Below are 21,905 nucleotides of genomic sequence, written 5' to 3'. Positions count from 1 at the left end.
ATTATATCATCAGCAAAAGCTCTCACTTTATATTCAAATCCTTTTGTCCTCAGTCCTCTTATTGAATTATCCTCTCTTATTTGCCTAAGTAAGATCTCCAATACCATTACAAACAGAAGTGGGGAAAGCGGACACCCTTGTCTTGTTCCTTTCCTTATTTCCAACTTTTTCGTCACATCTGAGTTGACCACTATATTTGCAGATTGGTTTTTATATATTGCCTTTTTTGCTTGTATAAACTTCTCTCCCATCTGCATCTTTTCCATTGTTGCAAACATAAAATCCCAGTTCAAATTGTCAAACGCTTTCTCCGCATCCACAAAGAAAAAACCAACCTGCTTCCCTGGATTTTTATCATAATACTCAATGGCATTCAGCAACACTCGTAGGTTATTTTTTATTTGCCTTTCCGGTAAAAAAACAGCTTGGTCTTCATCTATGAATTCCACTAACCAAGCCTTAAGTCTTTCCGCTAATATCTTTGCAAATATTTTATAGTCATTATTGGTTAAAGATATTGGTCTGTAATTCTTAACGTTACTTAAGTCTAATGTCTCCTTCAGTATCAATGTAATATTAGCCTCATTCCATGTATCTGGCATCTCAACCCCTTCCAATATCTCATTCATTACTTTTTGCATCATTTGTTTCAGATCCTCCGCCATCACTTTATAAAATTTTGCTGTAATTCCATCTGGTCCTGGAGCTTTGCCAACTGTAGTAGCTTGTATTGCTTGTAGCACTTCCATTATTGTTATCTCAGCACTAAGCTTCTCTTTCAGCTTCTCCGGCACCTTTGGTAAATCAAACATATCAAAGTAGTCTCTTATCTTTTCATAATCCACTATTTTTTTCTGATATAGCTTGGCATAGTATTTATAGAATGCTCTCTCAATCAACCCTTGATCATATAATTCCTTCCCCTCTTTTATAATTCTGCTTATTGTTCTTTTCTCTCTCTTTTTCTTTAATTGCCACGCCAAATATCTCCCTGGTTTATTAGATCCTTCAAATGATTTTTGCTTCATTTTCTTCAACTCCCACTCCACTTCTTTATTTTCCATAGCCCTAATTTGTTCTTGCAGTAACTTTATTTCATACAACAATTTCTTTTTACCTGGCCTCTTTTTCAGTTGTTGTTCTACTTGAATAATTTTTTCCTGAATCTCTTTTAATTTCTCTTCTTTTTTCCTCTTCTCTCTACCATTTAAGTCCATCAACACACCTCTAATTACAGCTTTATAAGTGTCCCAGACCATGTGCATTGACACCCCTTTATCCACATTACACTGAATAAAAAACTTTGTTTCTTTTCTAAGCACCTCAACACATTCTGGGTCACTCAAAAGATCCTCATTAATTCTCCATCTCCGTTTCTTATGTCTCATTCCAAATCTCCACATCACAGGATTATGATCCGAGCTAACTTTCGGTAATATATCAGTCTCTTTTGTAAACACTACCAGTTCTTTAGACACCCAGATCATATCTATTCTGGAAAAAGATTGATGACTAGTTGAAAAAAACGTATACTGCTTCGCTTTAGGATTATATTTTCTCCAAATATCTTCTAAATTTTCTTGTTCCTGAATTTCAAAAAAGGACTTTGGTAATTTCCCCGTCCTTACTTTACTTGTTGATGAACTTTTATCCAATTGCAAATCTGACACTCCATTAAAATCTCCAGCTATAATTACCTGATCATAAGTCCATTGCTCCATTTGTTCTCATAAATCTTTAAAGAATATATCCTTGGAGCCATTTGGCGCATATAGTCCAAGTACCAAAGTTTTTTTTGCATTACATGAAAATTCCACAGCCAGATATCTTCCATTTTTATCCGACACTATTAATTTAGGTTGCAATTCTTCTTTTATATGTATAACAATTCCCCTCTTTTTTTGCTTTGTTGCCGAAACAAATTGCTTTCCTAACTTTTTGTTAATTAAATATTTAACATCTTGATCCCTGATATGAGTCTCTTGTAAACAAATCAAATTCTTTCTTTAGATAACCAATGTAACACAGCTTTTCGTTTAGAGGGTGAATTAAGTCCATTAACATTGCATGAAATTAATTTGTACTCCATAATTATAATCTGGATGAGCTAGGAAAGTCTTTTCCATTCGCCATCAGAAATACATCCATTGCATATTTCGATTTAATCACTTGTCTCCCTGATTGGAATTCAAAAGTCACTCCTTCTGGCAGCTCCCATCTATATCTAATTTCAGCTGCCCTCAGCTTCTGTGTCAAATCTCTATACTTTTTCCGATCCTGGAGCACTTTATGTGGTACTTCTTTCATTATTCGAATCCGAGTCCCGGCTATTTCCAGTGGAGTTTCAAAGTGTCTTCTAATAATTTCCTCCTTCATTCTCCTAGTGGTCAATTGGACAATAATATCTCTTGGTAGGTTCTTTTGTTCTGCATATTTTGAGTTGACTCTATACACGATATCCAAATGAGTCATCATTTCCTCCTCTGTTTGTCCCAAAAATTTTGCCAATATTTCAGCTACTTGTTTAAGGGCAGATCCATCCATTTTTTCCGGGACCGCCCTCATACGAATTTGTCTGTCCATTGTTTTGCGTTCCATCATCACCATTCTTTCGCCCATAGCCACAGTATCTGTCTGTATAGCCTCTGTTTTTTTCTCCCCATCCTGCACCATCTGTTGCATTTCTTGCACCTTTTGTTGGGTACTCTGTAAATCTGTTTTTATTGCCTCCATCTCTTTTTTAACTTCCGTGATCTCCGACTTAATCGCTTCTTTCATTTCCGTCATTAAGTTTTGCTGTAATTGTTGTATCATCTCCCAAATCTCTTTATTTCCCTCTGTTATTTTCTTATCCAAATTCTCAATGGCAACCTGCCAGTCCTTTTCTTTTTTGGAGGCCATCGGACTTGCCTTGGGTCCCCACGAATCAGCTCGCTTTCTTAACTCCGTCTTCTTTTTAATTCAAGTCTCTATTTTTATATATCAAAATTTTTAAACTTTTGCCCTCAGTTAAAATGGCGATTGAGGCTTCCTTTACCCTTAAAATGTCGGGCGATGTTTCTCTATGATATAAAATGTCAGGCGATCTTTCTCTATGGTAATACTGTCACATCGATGGTTTTCCCTTACTTTCAATGGTGAATCCTTTGCTTCCGTTTCCTTTCCCTTACTTCCAATGGTGGGTACTTCACTTCCTCTTCCAACTTTATTTTTCTTCCGGTTTTTCCTGGTCTTCCTGACCTCCCTCGCCGCGCTCTCTCTATCTCCTCTCCTCTACTTCCTGTCTCGTGTCCTGCCTTCCGATTCCCACGATCCGCCCACCGCGCCGCTATCTCCCCAACCACAGGTATGCAAAACAATATTCTTCTTAGCTCTTTTTAACTTTTTCTCACTGTCACAACTCAAATTAAACTGCTCAGTCTTTTAGTATACTTCTTCAGCTTGGTAACTCAGTCTTTCGTTCTTTTAAAAATTCGGTCTTTATTCAGTAAAACAGTTCGTTGGGGGAGATAGTAATCTTAACTTAGCATAAACTTCTTGGGATGTACTCACTGCTTCAAACGTCCAATTCTTTCCAATTCCGTTCCCGAGGCTTGGGGAACAACGAGCCTATGTCAATTTAATGACTCCCAAAGCTGCTGCAGAGATTTTGGCCGCCCTTCTCCGAGGAGGATCTCAAGGCTTGGGAGGAAAGCCCTTAATTCAGAGCCTCCCACCCACCGAGACCCTTCACTCTCAGGGCTACAAGCGTTCCTGCCGGATTTCTAGCTGAAATCCGGAGGCTGTGGGCGATCTGGGTGCCCCACCAGCCCGAAAAACAGTACCTCGGTTGATCCGGAGTTCCGAATCACGTCGGTCTCGCCATTACCCCAACTGAAAGTCCTCAATCGACTTAATTAAATATTTGATCCGAAATGTTCTGTTACGTTCCTTTCAAGTGGCAACGCCATTCTATTAGCCATGTTTTAATTTTACTGGAAAATTACAAATTGATAGGCTCAGTTTTATATAGCTGAATAGCTGTTGCAATACCATCAGCTGCCTCTGATTCTTGCAGTGCAAATTCTCTCTTACCTTCTTGCTAGATCTTAATTGCAGGAAAGGATATGCAGGGAGCCTGATTTCTTTATTTGTAGCAATGCAAAGGAAGGGGTACTCACTGGCAGAAGCTGTTGTACTGGTGCTAACTTGATATAACACTTGATTCATCATACCATGATTTGAAGGATGAGGAATGTACTGCTGACTGATATGCTCCCTCTTTCCCCCTTCTCTTTCTCCTTGATGGAATTCCCTCCCTTGTTTTTTCAGTAGTTGGCTGCCACATGTGAACTGAGCAAACTAGTTTGCCTTTGTGTGTAAAGGCAAATTATGGCTTGCTAAGAAAGAGAAAATGCAGCTTGAGTATGGCTATGGTTATGCCATGAAGTATGCACTACATCCATAAGGTTTGGGATTGGTGCAGCTTAATAGCATCTCTTTGAGCCAAAACACACGTTAAGAAATACCTAGGTTCAGCACGTGTTCTCTTACCTCAAGGTTTGCCGGGATCTGTAGGCGTCCTGGAAGCTTAAAGTAGGCGTCCTGGAAGCTTAAAGATCTGTAGGCGTCCTGGAAGCTTAAAGTCCTGGAAGCTTAAAGGATCTGTAGGCGTCCTGGAAGCTTAAATGCGTCCTGGAAGCTTAAAGCTTAAAATACAGGCGCCTGTATTTCCCTTCCCCTTTTTGCTGCTCTGTAAATGCTAAACTTTAAGCTTCCAGGACGCCTACAGATCCCGGCAAACCTTGAGGTAAGAGAACACGTGCTGAACCTAGGTATTTCTTAACGTGTGTTTTGGCTCTTTGATCCAAGAAGTACCGATGCCAGAATAGCAGTGCATGGGGAAAGGCTGTTGATTAAATTGGTTTAAACCAGGCTTTTACGTCCTAGTTAAATCTTTAACCATTCTTAATGGATCACTGTTTACATTGGTCCACCAATTGAATGTGCCTATTTTATTGGATTTCTGAGAGACATTTGAATCAGATAGCTTTGACTTACTTCAGTGGAAAGATTTTGCAACCCTAGAATTAGTTCTTTGTGTATGTATGTGTATCTATGCACTTAAACCAGAACTTTCAAAGATAACATTTTTCTTTCTTGTTTTCCTTGCTGTTGTCTTGATTTTTAACCATGATAGCCACGGTGGTTCACATTTTAAAGATGGGATCAAATCAATGTTACTGTTTTTCAGAACAAAGAAATGTTTGAAATGGCCTCCTCTAAAACTGAAGAGTCACCAGTGTGGTGCTTGCTGTTGTGTTTCCTGGTGTACACTTGCTTCTTGAATCTTAAGGGAAAAGCATTTAAAGGAACTTGAATGAAATGGGGAAAGGGGAGCATTGGGTCCCTTCCTGCTAGCTGACTCATAAAATGCTGAGGTTATCCACAACAAGTGCATCACATATACTTTCAGCTTGGGCACAGTCACAGACTTCCTGATGTCTCTTACTTTGGCAAACTTGGAGGGAACTAGTCCATCCCTTAAAAGCTGCAAAATTGCAGTAAAACTGAAAAGCAAAGAGTTGACCCTGTTCCTCATGGCAGCTGTTTTGTGCAGTGCCAAATACTTTCTCTCAAAATGTCACAATTTTGAGGACCCCTGTCTTAGAGGCTCTCAGTGCCATCTTAAGCAGAGTTAAGCCCTTTTAGGTCCCTTAAAGTTAATGAGCTTAGAAGGGTGTAACACTGTTTAGGATGGCACTGTTAGTTACCTAATTCTAAACTTCAGTGTTGCGTGTAAGAATTGTCTCTCAGATGTTTTCATGCTTAAGCCCAAGGTCATTATTTGTTATTTCAACAACTTTTCTCTGTGAATGATGCAGAAACAAACTTTTCGTTGGATTTTTGGTATTACTTGTTTATCTTTTCCAGTGTTTAATCAATCTCTGAGTGAGACCAATTTGTTCAAGTATCTTCATTTTCTTCCTTGCACGTTTGAGTAATCTTCCTCAGGTCTCTGAATGGCTTCCATCTTGGTTAGCATTCTTGTAGTTAGTGACAGATGTGGATTAAAGCTGGATTTCCAAGGATGTATGTAGATAATTCCAGTATGTAAAATATCTTTCTCTTTAATATCCAGCTTCTAGTGAAACATGGTGGAGACTTGTTTGCTGAAAATGAAAATAAAGATACTCCCTGTGATTGTGCAGAGAAGCAGCACCACAAAGAACTGGCACTCAATCTAGAATCCCAGATGGTGTTCTCACGAGATCCTGAAGCTGAAAGCATTGAAGCAGAATATGCTGCTTTAGACAAAAGAGAGGTGAAATACAAGTTGTATCAAACTCCTCTGAATTGAGTTATGCCTACCTAGTCTGTTTGCCACAAAGAGTGTACTATGAATGTGTTTACACTTAAGCTCTTGGTCCGTATCTGTTGCAGAGGAAGAGCATTGTCAGATATCTTTAAGATTTCAAACACCTCTAGAATGCACACTTAATTGATAACAGGAACTAAATTTTCATGTAGACCTAGTGTTATTACATCCAGTGACTTCGGAAATAATAAATTGCAGAAAGTAGCAGCTCATAAATCTCGCTGCTTTAACTGTTTCAATTCCAGATAAGCCACTGATTTTGCACTATGAGTTTTGGAACTATGAAATGATGGGTTCAATAATCTGTAGAAAATGACATGATGCTGTAAGTAATATTTTACCTAACATTACAAGTATATAAAAGTTCTTTCAGAGAACTTAATTTTATGTAAAAAAACAAAATGTGACAAATCTTGCCCTTATTATGAACCTCCCTTTTGTTATGTTTAAATTCATGAACATATTAAAATATATTAATATTTTATAGCACTCTAGGCAGAATGAGATTTAACATTCTGTCCTTTGATCCAGGCTGTCTATTGCAGTCATTAAAATGGTCTGGGGTTAAATTATGCCTGGCTATAAATCCAATGGCAGGATCCAGGCAGGATGGAGGGGGTGCTTAGCTGTTTCTTGGCCTCCTTATAACAGCTTGAGCAGAGGCAGTGGTAAACTTGAGGAAGGTGGACACTCACCTGGAGTTCGGACCAAGCGTGATGCAGAATTTCTCAGCTGCCTCCTGCCCTCCCTTCGGTGGCTTTGAGTTAATTTGTGAAAGCGAGTTCATGGAGAAAAAGAGCACATCATTGCACAAAGCCTCCTCCTAATCCTTAAATGTGTTTAACACAAGCCCAGTCTTGCTCCTGTACCAATTCTGGGTAGTAATTAGCAGGTCAGTGCTCTCAGCTGTGCATCTTGTAATAGCTGCTAAGACTGAGCTATTTAACAGATCTTTTTTATAGAGTTAGATGTGTGTATAGCAGTTATATATAGTTAAGAAAATGTATAGCAGTTATATATAGTTAAGAAAATGACTGAAAAATGTTTTAGCTGTTGTGATAACATTAGAAAAGCCTATATTTCTGATTCCAGAAAAAGGTTATTTTTTCCACTGCAGCTTCTAAACTAAGGCTTCAAGGGCAGGGGTGGGTGGGGGAATCAGCTATCAAGTGACATCTTGCTATAATCATATTTCCAGGTTTTCTACATCCATGATATGCTGTTTCCCAAACTGTTTCACTCCAATCTTTCTGGAAATAACACAGTCCAAGCATCTTAACACTCTGTCTAGAAGGAATGGTGTCCACTTTCCTGCCTTGCAAATGTCCTGTCCACATTGGCATCATTTTCTCATGGTCAGCATTAAGTTCCTGCCACACCACTGGAGGGCTTTCTGGGTTTTTTTTTTACACTGGTAACTGCTAGAGTCCTATAACAATCACATCTTTTCTATTTCAAATTTTCATATCACTGATATAGTTCTATAGTGCATGCATGAAGAAAAGTGGGGGGGGAGTCTCCACAGCAGTCATTATGACCTTGTCCCTCATAACCAGTGTGGAGTTGCTGCAGAGCCCATGTGAATAGAATAGGGCAGGGGTGGGCAATTGTTTTGGCTCAGGGGCCACTTTGTGGGAGCGGAGGTTAGTGGAGGGCCGCACCTTTTAAAATGATTGCATTCATTAGTTTACTTTGCATTTCAGAAAAGGTATAAATTGTATCATAAAAATCTATAAATATAAATTAAACAAAATAGTGGTAGTTTTATTCAATTTATTTATTGTGCTAATTTCATATCATCTATAGCTGCAAGCACATTTAATTTTAGAATCAGTTTAATGAGACAAATGTACCCTATCACACTTTTCTACTGTCTTGGCGGGCCACAAAAAACTCTGTAGCGGGCCGAATGAAAGGGAAGTGTATAGATGGCTCCTGCTTGTGGAAGTTCTGTCACCAATATGCAGGCTTCTGCATTTGTGGCAGTGATGAAACAGAAGATCTTCATTGTGTAGAAGCAGCTTATAACAAGCATGACTTGATCCCCTGACAGCCCAGTGAATCTACCCTTAACAGGGAACAGTTCAGCAGTCTAAAGTCTGGCTCCAAAGTTCTGTCTGTGATACAATAAAGTGTTAAAAACAAATTTTAATTTGGAACAGTGTTATTCTAACTAAATTAATGAAAGACAAAGAAAGCTAACTGTAACCTAATTAATATAAAATTCAATTATATCAAGCTACTGTATTTTGTTCTATATTTGATAATTTCACCTTCGTTGCTGGTTTTCTGGTTCACTACTTTGGTCCTTAAATAGAAAATACTAATCTATTGAAATAAAAGGCACCTTCTTGGGACTATTTTTTAGAATATTGATTTATTCTTGAGACTATTTTTGGACTATTGATCTGAATAACCTAAAAGTTTCAAAATGTTACAAAATATTACATTATCAAGACAGAGAAACCACTGAAATAAGAAAAAATTGCCTTTAGGGTGGAGAATATTAAGCGATCATTATTGCTGCAAATTGTGTTCTATGATTAAAAGGTACTTTGATTTAACTGTTGTACCACTACAAGGTGATTTTAAATACAGTGCACATTACATATATGCCGAGATCCAGGGGAGTTAGACGGGTTAGTCTGTAGTGGAAAAATAGTGAAGAGTCCAGTAGCACCTTAAAGACTAACCAACTTTATTGTAGCATAAGAGAACTGATTCTCAAAAGCTTATGCTACAATAAAGTTGGTTAGTCTTTAAGGTGCTACTGGACTCTATTATTTTACATATATGCAGCACAGACATGAAACTGAAGCTTCTTTCACACATGTTGGATAATGCACTTTCCTTGTGCACTTTCAGTGCACTTTAGCAATCGTTTGCAACTGGATTTTCCGGTGCGAGTGAGTTTTCATATGATCACATTAGCAGCAGCTCCACAAATGTTCTCTTCAGGATTTGTTCTCTCCCCCTTTTAATTAACTTCTTTATGTTATATTTAGTTTTAACTTTGTTCTTATTTTATTTCATATGGGTATTGTTTTCCTCCCCCCCCCCCCGCCAATACAGATATGGTACAGAGGTCCATTTTTAAACTGCCATACTTGCGGGAGCAAGCTCACCATTTCTGACAGTCATTTTGTGTCTCGTTTTTCAAGAGATATAGCCAGTCTTGTTATCTTAAAATTTAGCAAGTAGGCTCACTGAAATTCGATTTTTCACATTCAGACTTTCCTGTAAAACAGGATGTGGCGCTCTTCATCTGATGTCAGTAAAATCAGTGGCCCACAGTTATCGGAAAGAAGTCTACCACTTTCTAAATGAGAGATATTTCTAGTATATGTTACCTAGTTAATTTGACTTATTGTTTCCTTTTGTAGCCATATGAAGGGCTAAGACCTCAGGACCTGCGGAGGCTCAAAGATATGCTGATTGTTGAATCTGCAGACATGCTTCAAGCCCCGCTGTTTACTGCCGAAGCTTTGCTCCGAGCACATGGTAATTGGGATCTATGTAGCATTCAAATGATTTTAGTAACAAACATTAACAAAATATGTGGCATTAATAGATTTTTCTAACTGTACCTTCCTAAAACAGAAATAACAATTTATTGTAAATGTAAATTGTTAAACTATAATATTTTGTCTTACATTTACTGTTATTTCACATAGTCCTTATATTGAAAAGAATGGTATCCTTTGCCATTCTAATGATCTGCATGAAAGGATAAGAAAATTCAGCTTAGAATCTCAGCCCTGAAAATTAGTCAGAAGGAATTTCCCACAAGTTATAGTTGGCCTCTTGCTTATACTATCTGGATGATCTAGCTATATACTATTCCTTGGATTTTAGAAGTAACTACTACTATGGGAAGCCTTAATGTGGGAGTGAAGGCATGGAGTAAATATAAGGTGGTGTATTGAAGAGCTTCATGAGGCATGAAAATGAACGATCAGCTTAGGGGGCCTATCAGAGTATGAGTCCTCTCCTAATTGCATTCCTGATATACTCCATATAATTTTTTACCATCTTCAGAGCTAGTGAGTAATGCCCTTAGTAGAACAAAAGGGCTGACCTAATAATGGCTGCTACTGTCTTCTATTTTTGTGGGGAGAGTCGTTAAGTGGAATATGTGAGAGGCAGAGACTTAAAGTGAGGCAATGGGATCAGTGTCTCTGGTGCAATAGTATCACTTCCACCACAACCCAGAAGTGATGTCATTGCCCCAAGGTATGATGATGTCACTTCTGGGTTGTGCAGGGACTGATGTTATCACACCAAGGACACTGATTGCATATGCTCCATTTCACCTGTCATTTTCCGCCCACCACCCAGCTAAGCAGCAGCAGGTAAAGGCAACAGTTCTCCTGCCACCAGCAGGCAGCTAGCAACCCTAATAGTGGAATTTACATTTATAAATGTCAAGGCTTGCCCCAGCACATCCTGCACCTGGGAAGAAAACTTCTCAGAAGACAAGGAGCTCCCTATGCTCCCTGCTGTGCCAGAGGCTTCATGCAGTCCAGAAGTTCCAGGTGTAGACCAACTTCCTCCTGTCCATCAGCAGGCTTTCATTCAAGGTGCCTTGGAACCAGCAGACTAGGAAAGCCCTGGATGGACCTGTCTACCTTCTGCACCTCAAGAGACTCCCTCAGAAACAGAGAAGAGAAAAGACCAAAGCTGAAGCCTATGGAAAAGGTGGAAGAGTACACACTTGGTAGTTCAAAGCATTCCCAACTCCAGTCTTTCTCAGGAAGAATATACAACTCTGTAGGTCTTGGCAGGATCAAGGCCCTAGCACTAGCTCTTTTAGGATCAGGACCCTAGCCCTGCCTGCAGGAGAGGGTGGGGCTCTCGGTTCTCTATATAGTCCTACTGTTGCATCCCAACCATTGCTGTTTCAAAACCTCTATTCAGCCACTTTGTGCAGGATAGTAGCTTATTACAAAGGAAGTTCCAGCTCTCTAGGCCCAGCCTGTCTCCTGGGGAGCCTTCAGCTCCTGTCGACCACTGGATCCTTCCCTTTCTTACCTGCTTGACTGCCTACCTGTTTTCTTGCAGCACTTGAACCTTGCTGCCCAGCATGCCAGGTACAGAAAAAGATTCAGATACAAAGGAGAAATTTGTATAATATGTGGTTGTGGCCTTTATTCAGAAATGAACACCAGTGATTTTTCTTGCTGAAGAATTATGAGTCTGGTCCTTTTGCCTCTATACCTGGGGACCGCCCCCCTCCCAATTTACATTCAGTACCCTGAACTAGATGATCTTTTGATCATGTGATATATCATTTTAAAGAATTAATTTAATAACTTTTAAAAACGTATTATTAGCCTAAAAAGTAAATTCAGTTCATTAATCTTGTATATGCCACCTTCTCTGGGTAGTGATTAAACAAAGTGAATCAGTAAAAAGAGTTGTACAGTTGGAACTCGCCTTATAGCCAATTCCGTTCTACACACGCACGGATGTACAAAATATAGGAAACCCAAAGCTAGAGTGTCCTGAGAAACTGCTGTTCAGCTTCTGCTTAATAAACTGCAGTATTAAAGAATCTCTGTTCCCCCTCATGATAATTGGTTCTAGCGTCAAACTGCCCTTACCACTCGGATTTCTATTAAATCTGCCTTCCTGTAACTTAAACCTATTAGGGCTAGTCTTGTCCTGGATTAGCAGCAAAGAACAATTCTTTGCCTTCTTTTATGTGATGACCTTTCAGGTATCTAACAAGTGCTACCATATGCCCTCTCAGTCTCATTCAAGCTAAACATACCCTGTTCCTTCAACCTTTTTTCATAGGACTTGTTTTTCAGGCACCTGGCCATCTTGGTTGCTTTCCTCTGAACCAGTTCCAGTTTGTCTATGTTCTTATTAATGTGTGGTGGCCACAGTATTCAAGATGTGGTTTGATTAGTGCAGATTAGAGTGGAACAAAGTTTGTATTGCGTTCTCATGAATAACTGCAAATTTGAATTCCATGCCCACACATTGTAACTAGACATGGGCACGAACGGGGGAAAAAACCCAAACAAGCTGTTCGTTGTTCGTTGCCATCCATGAACAATGAACAGTAACAAACATGATCCTGTTCACAAACATGTTCGTTGTTCGTGGCCCCTTAAAGATCCCTTTAAACTATCAGCTGGCAGGGGAAATAGCCTCCTGCTGCCTGCCAGCTGATAATTTAAAGAGCCCTTTCCTGCCAAGTGCAAGGGGCAAGGCCCTTTAAACACCCCACAAATTGACCTTCCCAATGTCCAATGCCCACCAAATTTGCAGGGGACATAGTCCTCACTGTCCTCTGAAGACCGCCCAAGTTTCAGAGAGATTGCTCCCTGGAAAGGGTATGATCCATGTGTCTCCCCCCCACCTTGGCTGTCATTTTCTCTTCACAGTGGCAAAAACAAGACTGCCTGTTGAAAGGCAGCTACTTTGAAGGGTTACAAACTGACCTTCCCAGTGTCCAATACACAACATATTTGCAGGGGACATAGTCCTTACTGTCCTCCAAAGACCTCCCCAAGTTTCAGAGAGATTGCACCCTGGGAAAGGCATGATCCATGGGTCCTTCCCTTTGTTGTCATTTTCTGTTCACAGTGGCAAAAACGGAACTCTCTGAGCCAAGCTACAAGTGACAAATTACACTTGCCTGGCAAGTGAACAGACTCATGTGTATTCATCCCTGTTCACTTGCCCTCCACTTGATCAAGTGGAGCGCAAGTGGAGGGCAAGTGAACAGGGAGGAATACATGTGAGTCCGTTCACTTGCCAGGCAAGTGTAATTCGTCACTTGTAGCTTGGCTCTCTGCTGAAAGTACTTTGAAGGGTTAAAGCCAGAAGGAAAGCCAGAAGGAGTTCAGACAGTGTTCTCGAGGCTTGCAACGACCACTTGTTTGTTTAGAATGGAGCCTCGTGAACGGCTTGTTCGCGAACAGATGAACGGGCTGTTCATGGTTTTTTTCCATTTGTAATGCTGTTCGTGCCCATGTCTACTTGTGACCGGTAACTGAGACTTGAACTAGTCTGAGGCTTGACACCAGTGAATACTGCCAAGACAGGGTGGGGAGGTCGCATGCACACAACTTGTAAAACATGAGAGAGTAGATGGTTTCTACCTTTCCATGTGTTCTCTTAAAAGGTTAATTATATAGCTACGCAAAGTTGGAACTGTATGTGATCTAATTTGGTTGCACCTGTACAGTTTATTTTTAGAGAATTAGCTTAGCTGAAGCTGCCCCATTTGCTACAGACGAGAACAGTGGAATCCAGTAAGCAGGAAATCTTGTATGTATATAAAGAACGTAATTTTCTTCAGAACTTCCAGCAATCTCTCTGTGTTAACAGGTTTCAATGATTATTGACTAGAACATGACATAAGCCTGGATTCTACAGGTAGAATAGTGCTCATAGAGGGAAACTTTGCAACTTCTGTCATGTTGCCTGCCCCCTCCCTGAAATTTAGAATTCAGTGACCCAACCCAGGAATAGGATATGTGTCTACAGTGCAATGGGGGAGAGTGCAACAATCGCACACATCCTTTTCATAAAGGTAGTTAGGATCTTAGCTGTGGAATACTGGGCTGGGAATAAGATTAAGAAGTGTTTCTTGTTCTCATCCTACTTAATAAAATGATTATGAATAGCTTCAGTGATGAAACTCTTGAATTTTACTTATTTTCCTTTGAGAAAACTACACACGTTGCTGTGACGCAGACAAAAAGGTTGTGGTTAGAGATGGACCTCAAGGTCAGAACTAAAGGTTCTGGGATGCAAACTTTTCTAGTTCAAAAATACTGATGCTTAGTATGAGCTCAGCCCAACAACTCCAGAAGTTCAGACTTGATTCATAATTAACTCAGCACTCTTTTCCTCAAACACTCACCAAGGGCATTGGAAATATAAAGGCCTGCTCCTGCAGCCTTCATTAAGTTATATTGTGGTTACTTAGAGATCCTCTTACTTAGAGATTACTTAGAGAGCCAGTTCGGTGTAGTGGTTAGGACGGCGGGACTCTAATCTGGAGAACCGAGTTTGATTCCCCGTTCCTCTGCTTGAAGCCAGCTGTATTACCTTAGGTCAGTCACAGCTTCTAGGAACTGTCTCAGCCCCACCCACTTCACAGGGTGTTTGTTGTAAAGATAATAATGACATACATTGTAAACCACTCTGAGTGGTCGTTAAGTTGTCCTGAAGGACAGCATATAAATCGAATGTTGTTGTTGTCCTAGTATTGTAGTTTCCCAGGCTTCTCCATCTGCAGTACAATAGTTTCTGTTAATTCTGGGGCTGCTACTTCAGCAGCATTCCAGGGCCTAATCAAGATTGCACCAGCAACTCTTTTTGCTGCTGCTGCAAGGCAAGTTGTGGGCAGAAAATGGTAGTGGGTTGAGGGGGAGGGCTTGAATGGAGATTAGGGGAGGGAAGGTCTTCAGGCCTCATTGTGTTCCTGATCAGGATTGAGATAATCAAGAATGGCCTAAAACTACTTTGGGCTTGATTTAGTCATTTATTATTACAGCAAAAGCCAGTAAAACAAAACAAATCTGCGATAAAAATAAGTTATTACATCAGGGCATAGCAATAAGATCAGAGCATTAGTGCTGGTAGAATTGATGAAATAAAAACAATGAAGATAAAAGAGAATTAAGAAAAAATGGCAAAAGCAATTATACCACTTTTTCAGCTAAAAGGAGTCTGCGTTTCCTAATGGCTAAAGAACAGAATCTGGCCATAGCATAAGTCACTGATCTCTGAGTGTCTTCTAAAAGGAAGTTGTGCAAGATTTCTGGTCTAAAGTCGAGATAGGACTGCAAGGGGTTAAATTTAGACAAGAGAGGCAATATAAGACAATGGGCTTGATTTAGATGAAGCCCAAATTAATTCATTTTATGTGAACCAGCTCTGAATCAATCTTGGGGAAGCTGGCCCATTATAAATAGTGGTAGCGAAAGTGGGCAAGCAGTTTTGATGGGCTATATGTTGTCCATCAAAATATACTGGAAATATATCTTTCACAGTTTATACTTCCTGTTAACCCAGAATGCACATTTCCACATTTAAATATCCTTCCCGCTTCTCCCAAATAGTAAAATTGTAATTACTTTAAAATCCAATTCATATTAGCAGAGTTGTGAGATCTGGGCCCAAATAAGTCAAAACATTAAGGTTCACATGTCCATAGGGTTACCAGTCCCCTGGTGGGAGTGGGGGATCCCACCCCCTCTTACAACTTCACCCCCTGCCACCACTTACCTGGCTGGCAGAGGGGAAAGGCATGGGAACGGGCCTCCCGGGTGCAGTCCTGGAGCGGCACAATAACATCACTTCCCGGGAGTGATATCATCACATTGCCCATATTGCGCTTCTGCATTTCACAGCAGACTAATTTGGGCCCCAAACAGCAATTAGGCAATGACATCACCTGGAAGTGATATCATTACACAGGGAGAGCATGCATGAGGGACACAGAAAATAAGTGCAGGATATCCACCCTCCCGCTGGTAATTCTACATGCCAGACAAGGTATAAATATTAGGATATCCCAGAAAACATTATTAAAAGGCAGTAGGTACCATGCCTATTAATTAAGTACAGTCAAAAATGTTGTTTGATCATTATTGAGACAATTCCTTTTTATATGAAGTCTGTTCTGTAGTACAGGTTACAGAGTTAAGTTGCTTCTCTGCATCTCTTATGGCAGATACAGACACAATTTGGCAGCATTCCCATGACAAGACATAAATATGAGACTGGATTTATACCAAAGCAAGAAATACATATGTTGCCACAAGTGCAGGTTAGCATATAGCATATCCCTTCACACAAACAGATTGCCACAAATGGATGCTGCTTATCCCAGATTCATTTGTACTGATCCCATATAAGGCTATGTAGGCAAAGCATTTTTAGGATTTGTGGAATCTGCTGAAATACATGAGCAGAGTTCAGCATATTTCCTAATTTGTGGAATTGAGGACTGATAGACTTATTTTTGTCCTATACTTCATGTATACATTTAAAGAAGAAAGTAATCTTTTGAGATGCATTATTTTCTGTCTGAACTCCAACTGGAAAACGAAAAGGGTTTAATCTCTGTCCACTGTTTCCCTTTTATGCAAATAAAATGGAGTTCCAAAAGAAAGCTCTTTTGATGTATTGTCGAAGGCTTTCACGGCCGGAGAACGATGGTTGTTGGGGGTTTTCCGGGCTGTATTGCCGTGGTCTTGGCATTGTAGTTCCTGACGTTTCGCCAGCAGCTGTGGCTGGCATCTTCAGAGGTGTAGCACCAAAAGACAGAGATCTCTCAGTGAGAGATCTCTGTCTTTTGGTGCTACACCTCTGAAGATGCCAGCCACAGCTGCTGGCGAAACGTCAGGAACTACAATGCCAAGACCACGGCAATACAGCCCGGAAAACCCCCAACAACCAAAAGCTCTTTTGATTTAGAAATAATAGTCTAGCATCATTAGGACAGGTGTTACTGCATCTACATGCACCAAGAAAAACAACAACCCTGTTATACTGAATTTTGTGTGGAAATAAGGAGCATGTGACACATCAGATGATAATTAAAACTGTAATTAGCCTAATATGTACATTTATCCCATTCAGAAGATATTTCTAAAATGCATTGCATATTAACAGGACTGTTAGAAGGAATCATACATATATTTAATAAAGCAATGTTTCCCAACCAGGGCTCCATAGGACATCATCAGGTGTTCCATGAAAAATCATGAAATGAATAAATAAATTAAAATTTTGAAAAACAATGAAAAATTCCAAATACCATAAGAAATATCATGGTTATTCAGGTTATAACAACAACAACATTTAATTTATATACCACCCTTCAGAACAACTTAATGCCCACTTAAAGCAGTTTACAAAGTATATTATTATCCCCACAACAATCACCCTGTGAAGTGGGTGGGGCTGAGAGAGCTCCAAAGAGCTGTGACTGACCCAAGGTCACCCAGCTGCCTTCAAGCAGAGGAGTGGGGAATCAAACCCAGTTCTCCAGATTAGAGTCCTGCCACTCTTAACCACTACACCATATCATGATATATCATATCATGTCTGTCTGTTTATCTATATCAGGTCTTTACAAATAATTTTTTAACAATAATTTAGCAGTAATTGATTTCGTGCTCCCTATTATCAACTTTTCCAGGCCTGTAAACATTTTCATAGGTGGGAGTTTCTCAGGGTTTAAAAACTTAATTTAGGGATTCCACCATGGAAAAAAGGCTGAGAAGCACTGCTGTAGAGTATAAATACATGTTTATGATAACTGCAAATTGCAAATCTCCATCTCCTTTCCTACGCTTTTAACTATTTTCTAATTTTATTTGAGACTGGGACAGAGAGAAGTTACTTGAAGCATGGATGTCTAATCCAGAGAATTGCTGCCAACGTTCAGGTGTTCAAATGCCAACTCCACCTCCAAGTGGATATAATGCTTGGGACACACTTCCTTCACCAAGAACTCCTCGGACCACTCGCTCTTCTATCACCTCACCAGATGAAATCAGCCTATCACCAGGAGACATTGAGACAACTATGGTATGCTTAATCCTCATGATGGTTTCATACCTATGACAAAAGTCCACATAAGTGTAACTAAGAAGGTATTGTGTTTCAGGGTTGCAAAAAACATCTTATTGAATGTTGTCTCTCTGATTTTTGCCATTCTGTTTTCCTGCACGTGCTGGACAAACAAATGGTGTAACACTGTTTCTGTAAATAATCAGAGAATCAAGAACTGATTATGCTTGATGCACTACCTCACTTGTTTTTATTAATTTAGATTTCTGCTACAAGGAGAGAAGAAAGTTTTTACCTGCTGATCCACATTCTTCAAATAGTCAGGATGGAGGGCATTCTGTCCATTATGCAGCAACGTGGCACTCCGTTCTATGGCAGGAGATTCCATGCTTCTTTGCCTGTAATGAAAGTGCAACTGTCAGCCTGCAGATTCTCCATGTGTTCGATGTATTGTCGAAGGCTTTCACGGCCGGAGAACGATGGTTGTTGGGGGTTTTCCGGGCTGTATTGCCGTGGTCTTGGCATTGTAGTTCCTGACGTTTCGCCAGCAGCTGTGGCTGGCATCTTCAGAGGTGTAGCACCAAAAGACAGAGATCTCTCAGTGTCACAGTGTGGAAAAGATGTAGGTCATTTGTATCTACTCAGGAGGGGTGGGGTTGAGCTGAGTCATTCTGTAAGAGTTTCCCAGGGTGTGGAATGCTAATGGCGGGAGGCTTCACTGTAACCTGAGGAGGTTCTTTTGCATATGGATTGGTGCTTGATGTGCTAATCTTCTCTGCAGGGCTATTGTCGGGTGTGGAGTGTTTTGTTGGCCTGGTGTTTTTCAGAACTGGAGCCCATGCTCTGTTCATTCTTAAGGTTTCTTCTTTCCTGTTGAAGTTTTGCTTATGCTTGTGAATTTCAATGGCTTCCCTGTGCAATCTGACAAAGTAGTTGGAAGTGTTGTCCAGTATTTTGGTGTCCTGGAATAAGATACTGTGCCCTGTTTGAGTTAGGCTATGTTCAGCCACTGCTGATTTTTCAGGCTGTCCAAGTCTGCAGTGTCTTTCATGTTCTTTTATTCTTGTCTGGATGCTACGCTTTGTGGTCCCGATGTAAACTTGTCCACAGCTGCAGGGTATACGGTATACTCCTGCAGAGGTGAGGGGGTCTCTGCTGTCTTTTGCTGATCGTAGCATCTGTTGTATTTTTCGGGTGGGTCTGAATACTGCTTGAAGGTTATGCTTTTCCATAAGCTTTCCCATCTGATCAGTAATTCCTTTGATATATGGCAAAAACACTTTTCCTGTAGGTGACTGTTTTTCCTTGGTTGTTTGATTCATCCTGGGTTTGATTGCTCTTCGGATTTCATTTCTGGAGTAGCCATTTGCCTGAAGTGCGTGGTTTAGATGATTAATTTCCTCATTGAGAAAGCGCGGCTCACATATCCGTCTTGCACGATCCACTAATGTTTTCATTATGCCTCTTTTCTGTCGGGGGTGGTGATTGGAGTTTTTGTGTAAGTACCGATCAGTGTGAGTTGGTTTCCTGTAGACCTTGTGACCTAACTGAAAGTTTGCTTTGCGGATGACCAAGGTATCCAGGAATGAGAGTTTTCCCTCACTTTCTTTCTCCATTGTGAATTGTATGTTCAGGTGGATGTTGTTGAGATGATTCAAAAACTCCCTCAATTCTTCCTCCCCATGGCTCCAAATGATGAATGTATCATCCACAAACCGGAACCATATACTGGGTTTGTGGGGTGCTGATTCTAGAGCTGTTTTTTCAAAATGTTCCATGTAGAAGTTTGCTATAACTGGGCTGAGTGGGCTCCCCATGGCCACCCCATCCATCTGTTCATAGAATTCGTTGTCCCATTGGAAGTAACTGGTTGTCAGACAATGATGGAATAAGGCTGTTACATCCTCTGGGAAAATCTGATTAATCAGTGCAATAGTGTCTTTTACTGTCTGTTTTACTGTTTACTTCTTTTCCACACTGTGACACTGAGAGATCTCTGTCTTTTGGTGCTACACCTCTGAAGATGCCAGCCACAGCTGCTGGCGAAACGTCAGGAACTACAATGCCAAGACCACGGCAATACAGCCCGGAAAACCCCCAACAACCATCTCCATGTGTTGGTTGCCTTTTTAGCATTTATGATATTCCCTCATCCATAAACCACAGAAATGGCACCAGAGGCATTTTTAAAATTCCAAAAATAACTAAGTTTATTTACATTAGAGGGGAAGGGTCAGGTGAAGTCAGGGGTTGAAAATTTCTGAGGTAAAATTGAAAACTTGCACAGACTTCCATTCTTACGCTGTTCACTGTTACTTAAGGCTTATGTTTTGAGGCTTTGGTTCCCTTCTTTTTCCCCAAGCAAGTATATTTTCAGTATTCTCTTTCTCTCCTGGTGTTAGGAAGGCTGGTACCCACTTTCTAGTACCCCAAGCGCCCTTTCTTCACACACCAGTGCTTTCCTTCCATACCTGACCAGGGATCTCTCCACATTCTAGAGCGACCTCCCTGTTGACTGGATAGGGAAAATCTCCTCTCCTTAAACGATCTACCCCTTTCTTTGGCCCGTTTGGGAATCTGCACCTGCTTCTGGGATTCCACAAACTATGCAAAACTGAATTATTCAGAAGGGCATTCTTACACAGGTAATAAGGCTATACTATAATACAATGATTCAGGAACATGCTTTGAACAAAGGACTGTGGACTACACCACTGTGTTATGTACTATCTGCTGCTATGTGTATTAATGCTGCTGTGTAATTTGTTCACCATTTACGATGGCATGTTAATACTCATTCTTTGCTTCATCTTTGTCTCAGATTTCTGCTTAGTCTTAGATTTCTGCAATCCTAATCCTATTATATTGCTTACTAGATGTCTCATCTTGCAGATTGTATTGCTTTACACTGTAATCCACCTTGAATCTCAATGAGAAAAGTGGACTGTACATTATATTATAAATAAACAGGCACAGAAATTATGTACTATATTCGCAGATTTAAAGCAGATTTATTAGCTGATATTTACTTTTCCTGTATCTGTTTCCTTAATCATATTTACGTTATCTTTACTGTCTAATTTCTCCCTATTTAGGAAACGATATTTTCTTTGTCTAAGTTTTAAAGGTCAATCCACTAATGTTCCAATAAATTACAAGGAATTTAACTATGTGGAATATTTTGCACCAGTCCATAAGATCAGCATAACATTCAAATGGGGGAAAAAATCTTTTTACTGCTAGTAAAACTCTTACAAAAACAATTTCTATTTAATAAATTGCTTCTATAACATTATAGGATTTGATGAGTGGCAAAAGCATTTATTTGAAAATACAGAGTTTGTAACAGTTTCCTTGTGATTTGCTTTGTTGTCCAAGTGAAATCCATTTTTCCCCTCTGATTTTAAATTGGTAATAAAAATAACAGATCCCAAGTATTTTATCATTTTTTTTAGTGTTTTATTTTATGACATGCTTGTATTACTAATATTAATGTATGCCACAGTATTAGTAATAGCCAGTTGAAAAAAATCAGCAGTGGTAGTGAATAATACCTTTCATACAGACCTGGCCTGACCGGTGTGTAAAAGAATGGTTCCTGTGTATTGCTGCACCATTCTGACACATGAGTACTAGTTAAATGATTTCTGACCAGTGTTTAATATGAGAACTAGTCAGCTACAGTGAAGGGAATGGGCAATGGAATGGTTTACTAGAAACTTTTTCTAAGAGCAGAACCACAAGTGACAAAAGGCACAGATTGGACACTTGTCTGCTTCCCTCAAGTTTTGATGGGAAATGTAGGCAGCTTGGCGGAATGTTGGACAAGTGACAGTTAAAAAGTCCATTGGACAGCAGTCAGAGAGCGAAGCTGCGAGACCAGGATGCCTACATTTCCCATCAAAACTTGAGGGAAGCAGACAAGTGTCCAATCTGTGCCTTTTGTCACTTGTGGTTCTGCTCTCAGATAATGCATTCTCATAAGAGTTCAGTCTCTCTT

The 21,905-nt window shown here is 40.0% G+C and overlaps 1 protein-coding gene across 4 annotated transcripts in view; it reads left to right on the top strand.

Moving 5' to 3' along the window:
* The window catches only part of ANKIB1 (ankyrin repeat and IBR domain containing 1), a 94,672-nt gene that overhangs the window by 39,230 nt on the left and 33,537 nt on the right, over positions 1-21,905 (top strand). For all 4 annotated transcript variants that reach the window (XM_054991501.1, XM_054991500.1, XM_054991499.1 and 1 more), the window contains exons 4-6: positions 6,122-6,304; positions 9,742-9,859; positions 17,715-17,923. In XM_054991501.1, the coding sequence (XP_054847476.1) occupies positions 6,122-6,304; positions 9,742-9,859; positions 17,715-17,923 (510 nt within the window). The remainder of the gene's footprint in view (positions 1-6,121; positions 6,305-9,741; positions 9,860-17,714; positions 17,924-21,905) is intronic.

This window comes from Eublepharis macularius, chromosome 11, assembly GCF_028583425.1.
Source record: "Eublepharis macularius isolate TG4126 chromosome 11, MPM_Emac_v1.0, whole genome shotgun sequence".
NCBI classification, from domain to species: domain Eukaryota; kingdom Metazoa; phylum Chordata; class Lepidosauria; order Squamata; family Eublepharidae; genus Eublepharis; species Eublepharis macularius.
Note: the sequence above shows the minus strand (reverse complement) of the source record. Positions and strands in the feature narration are given on the sequence as shown.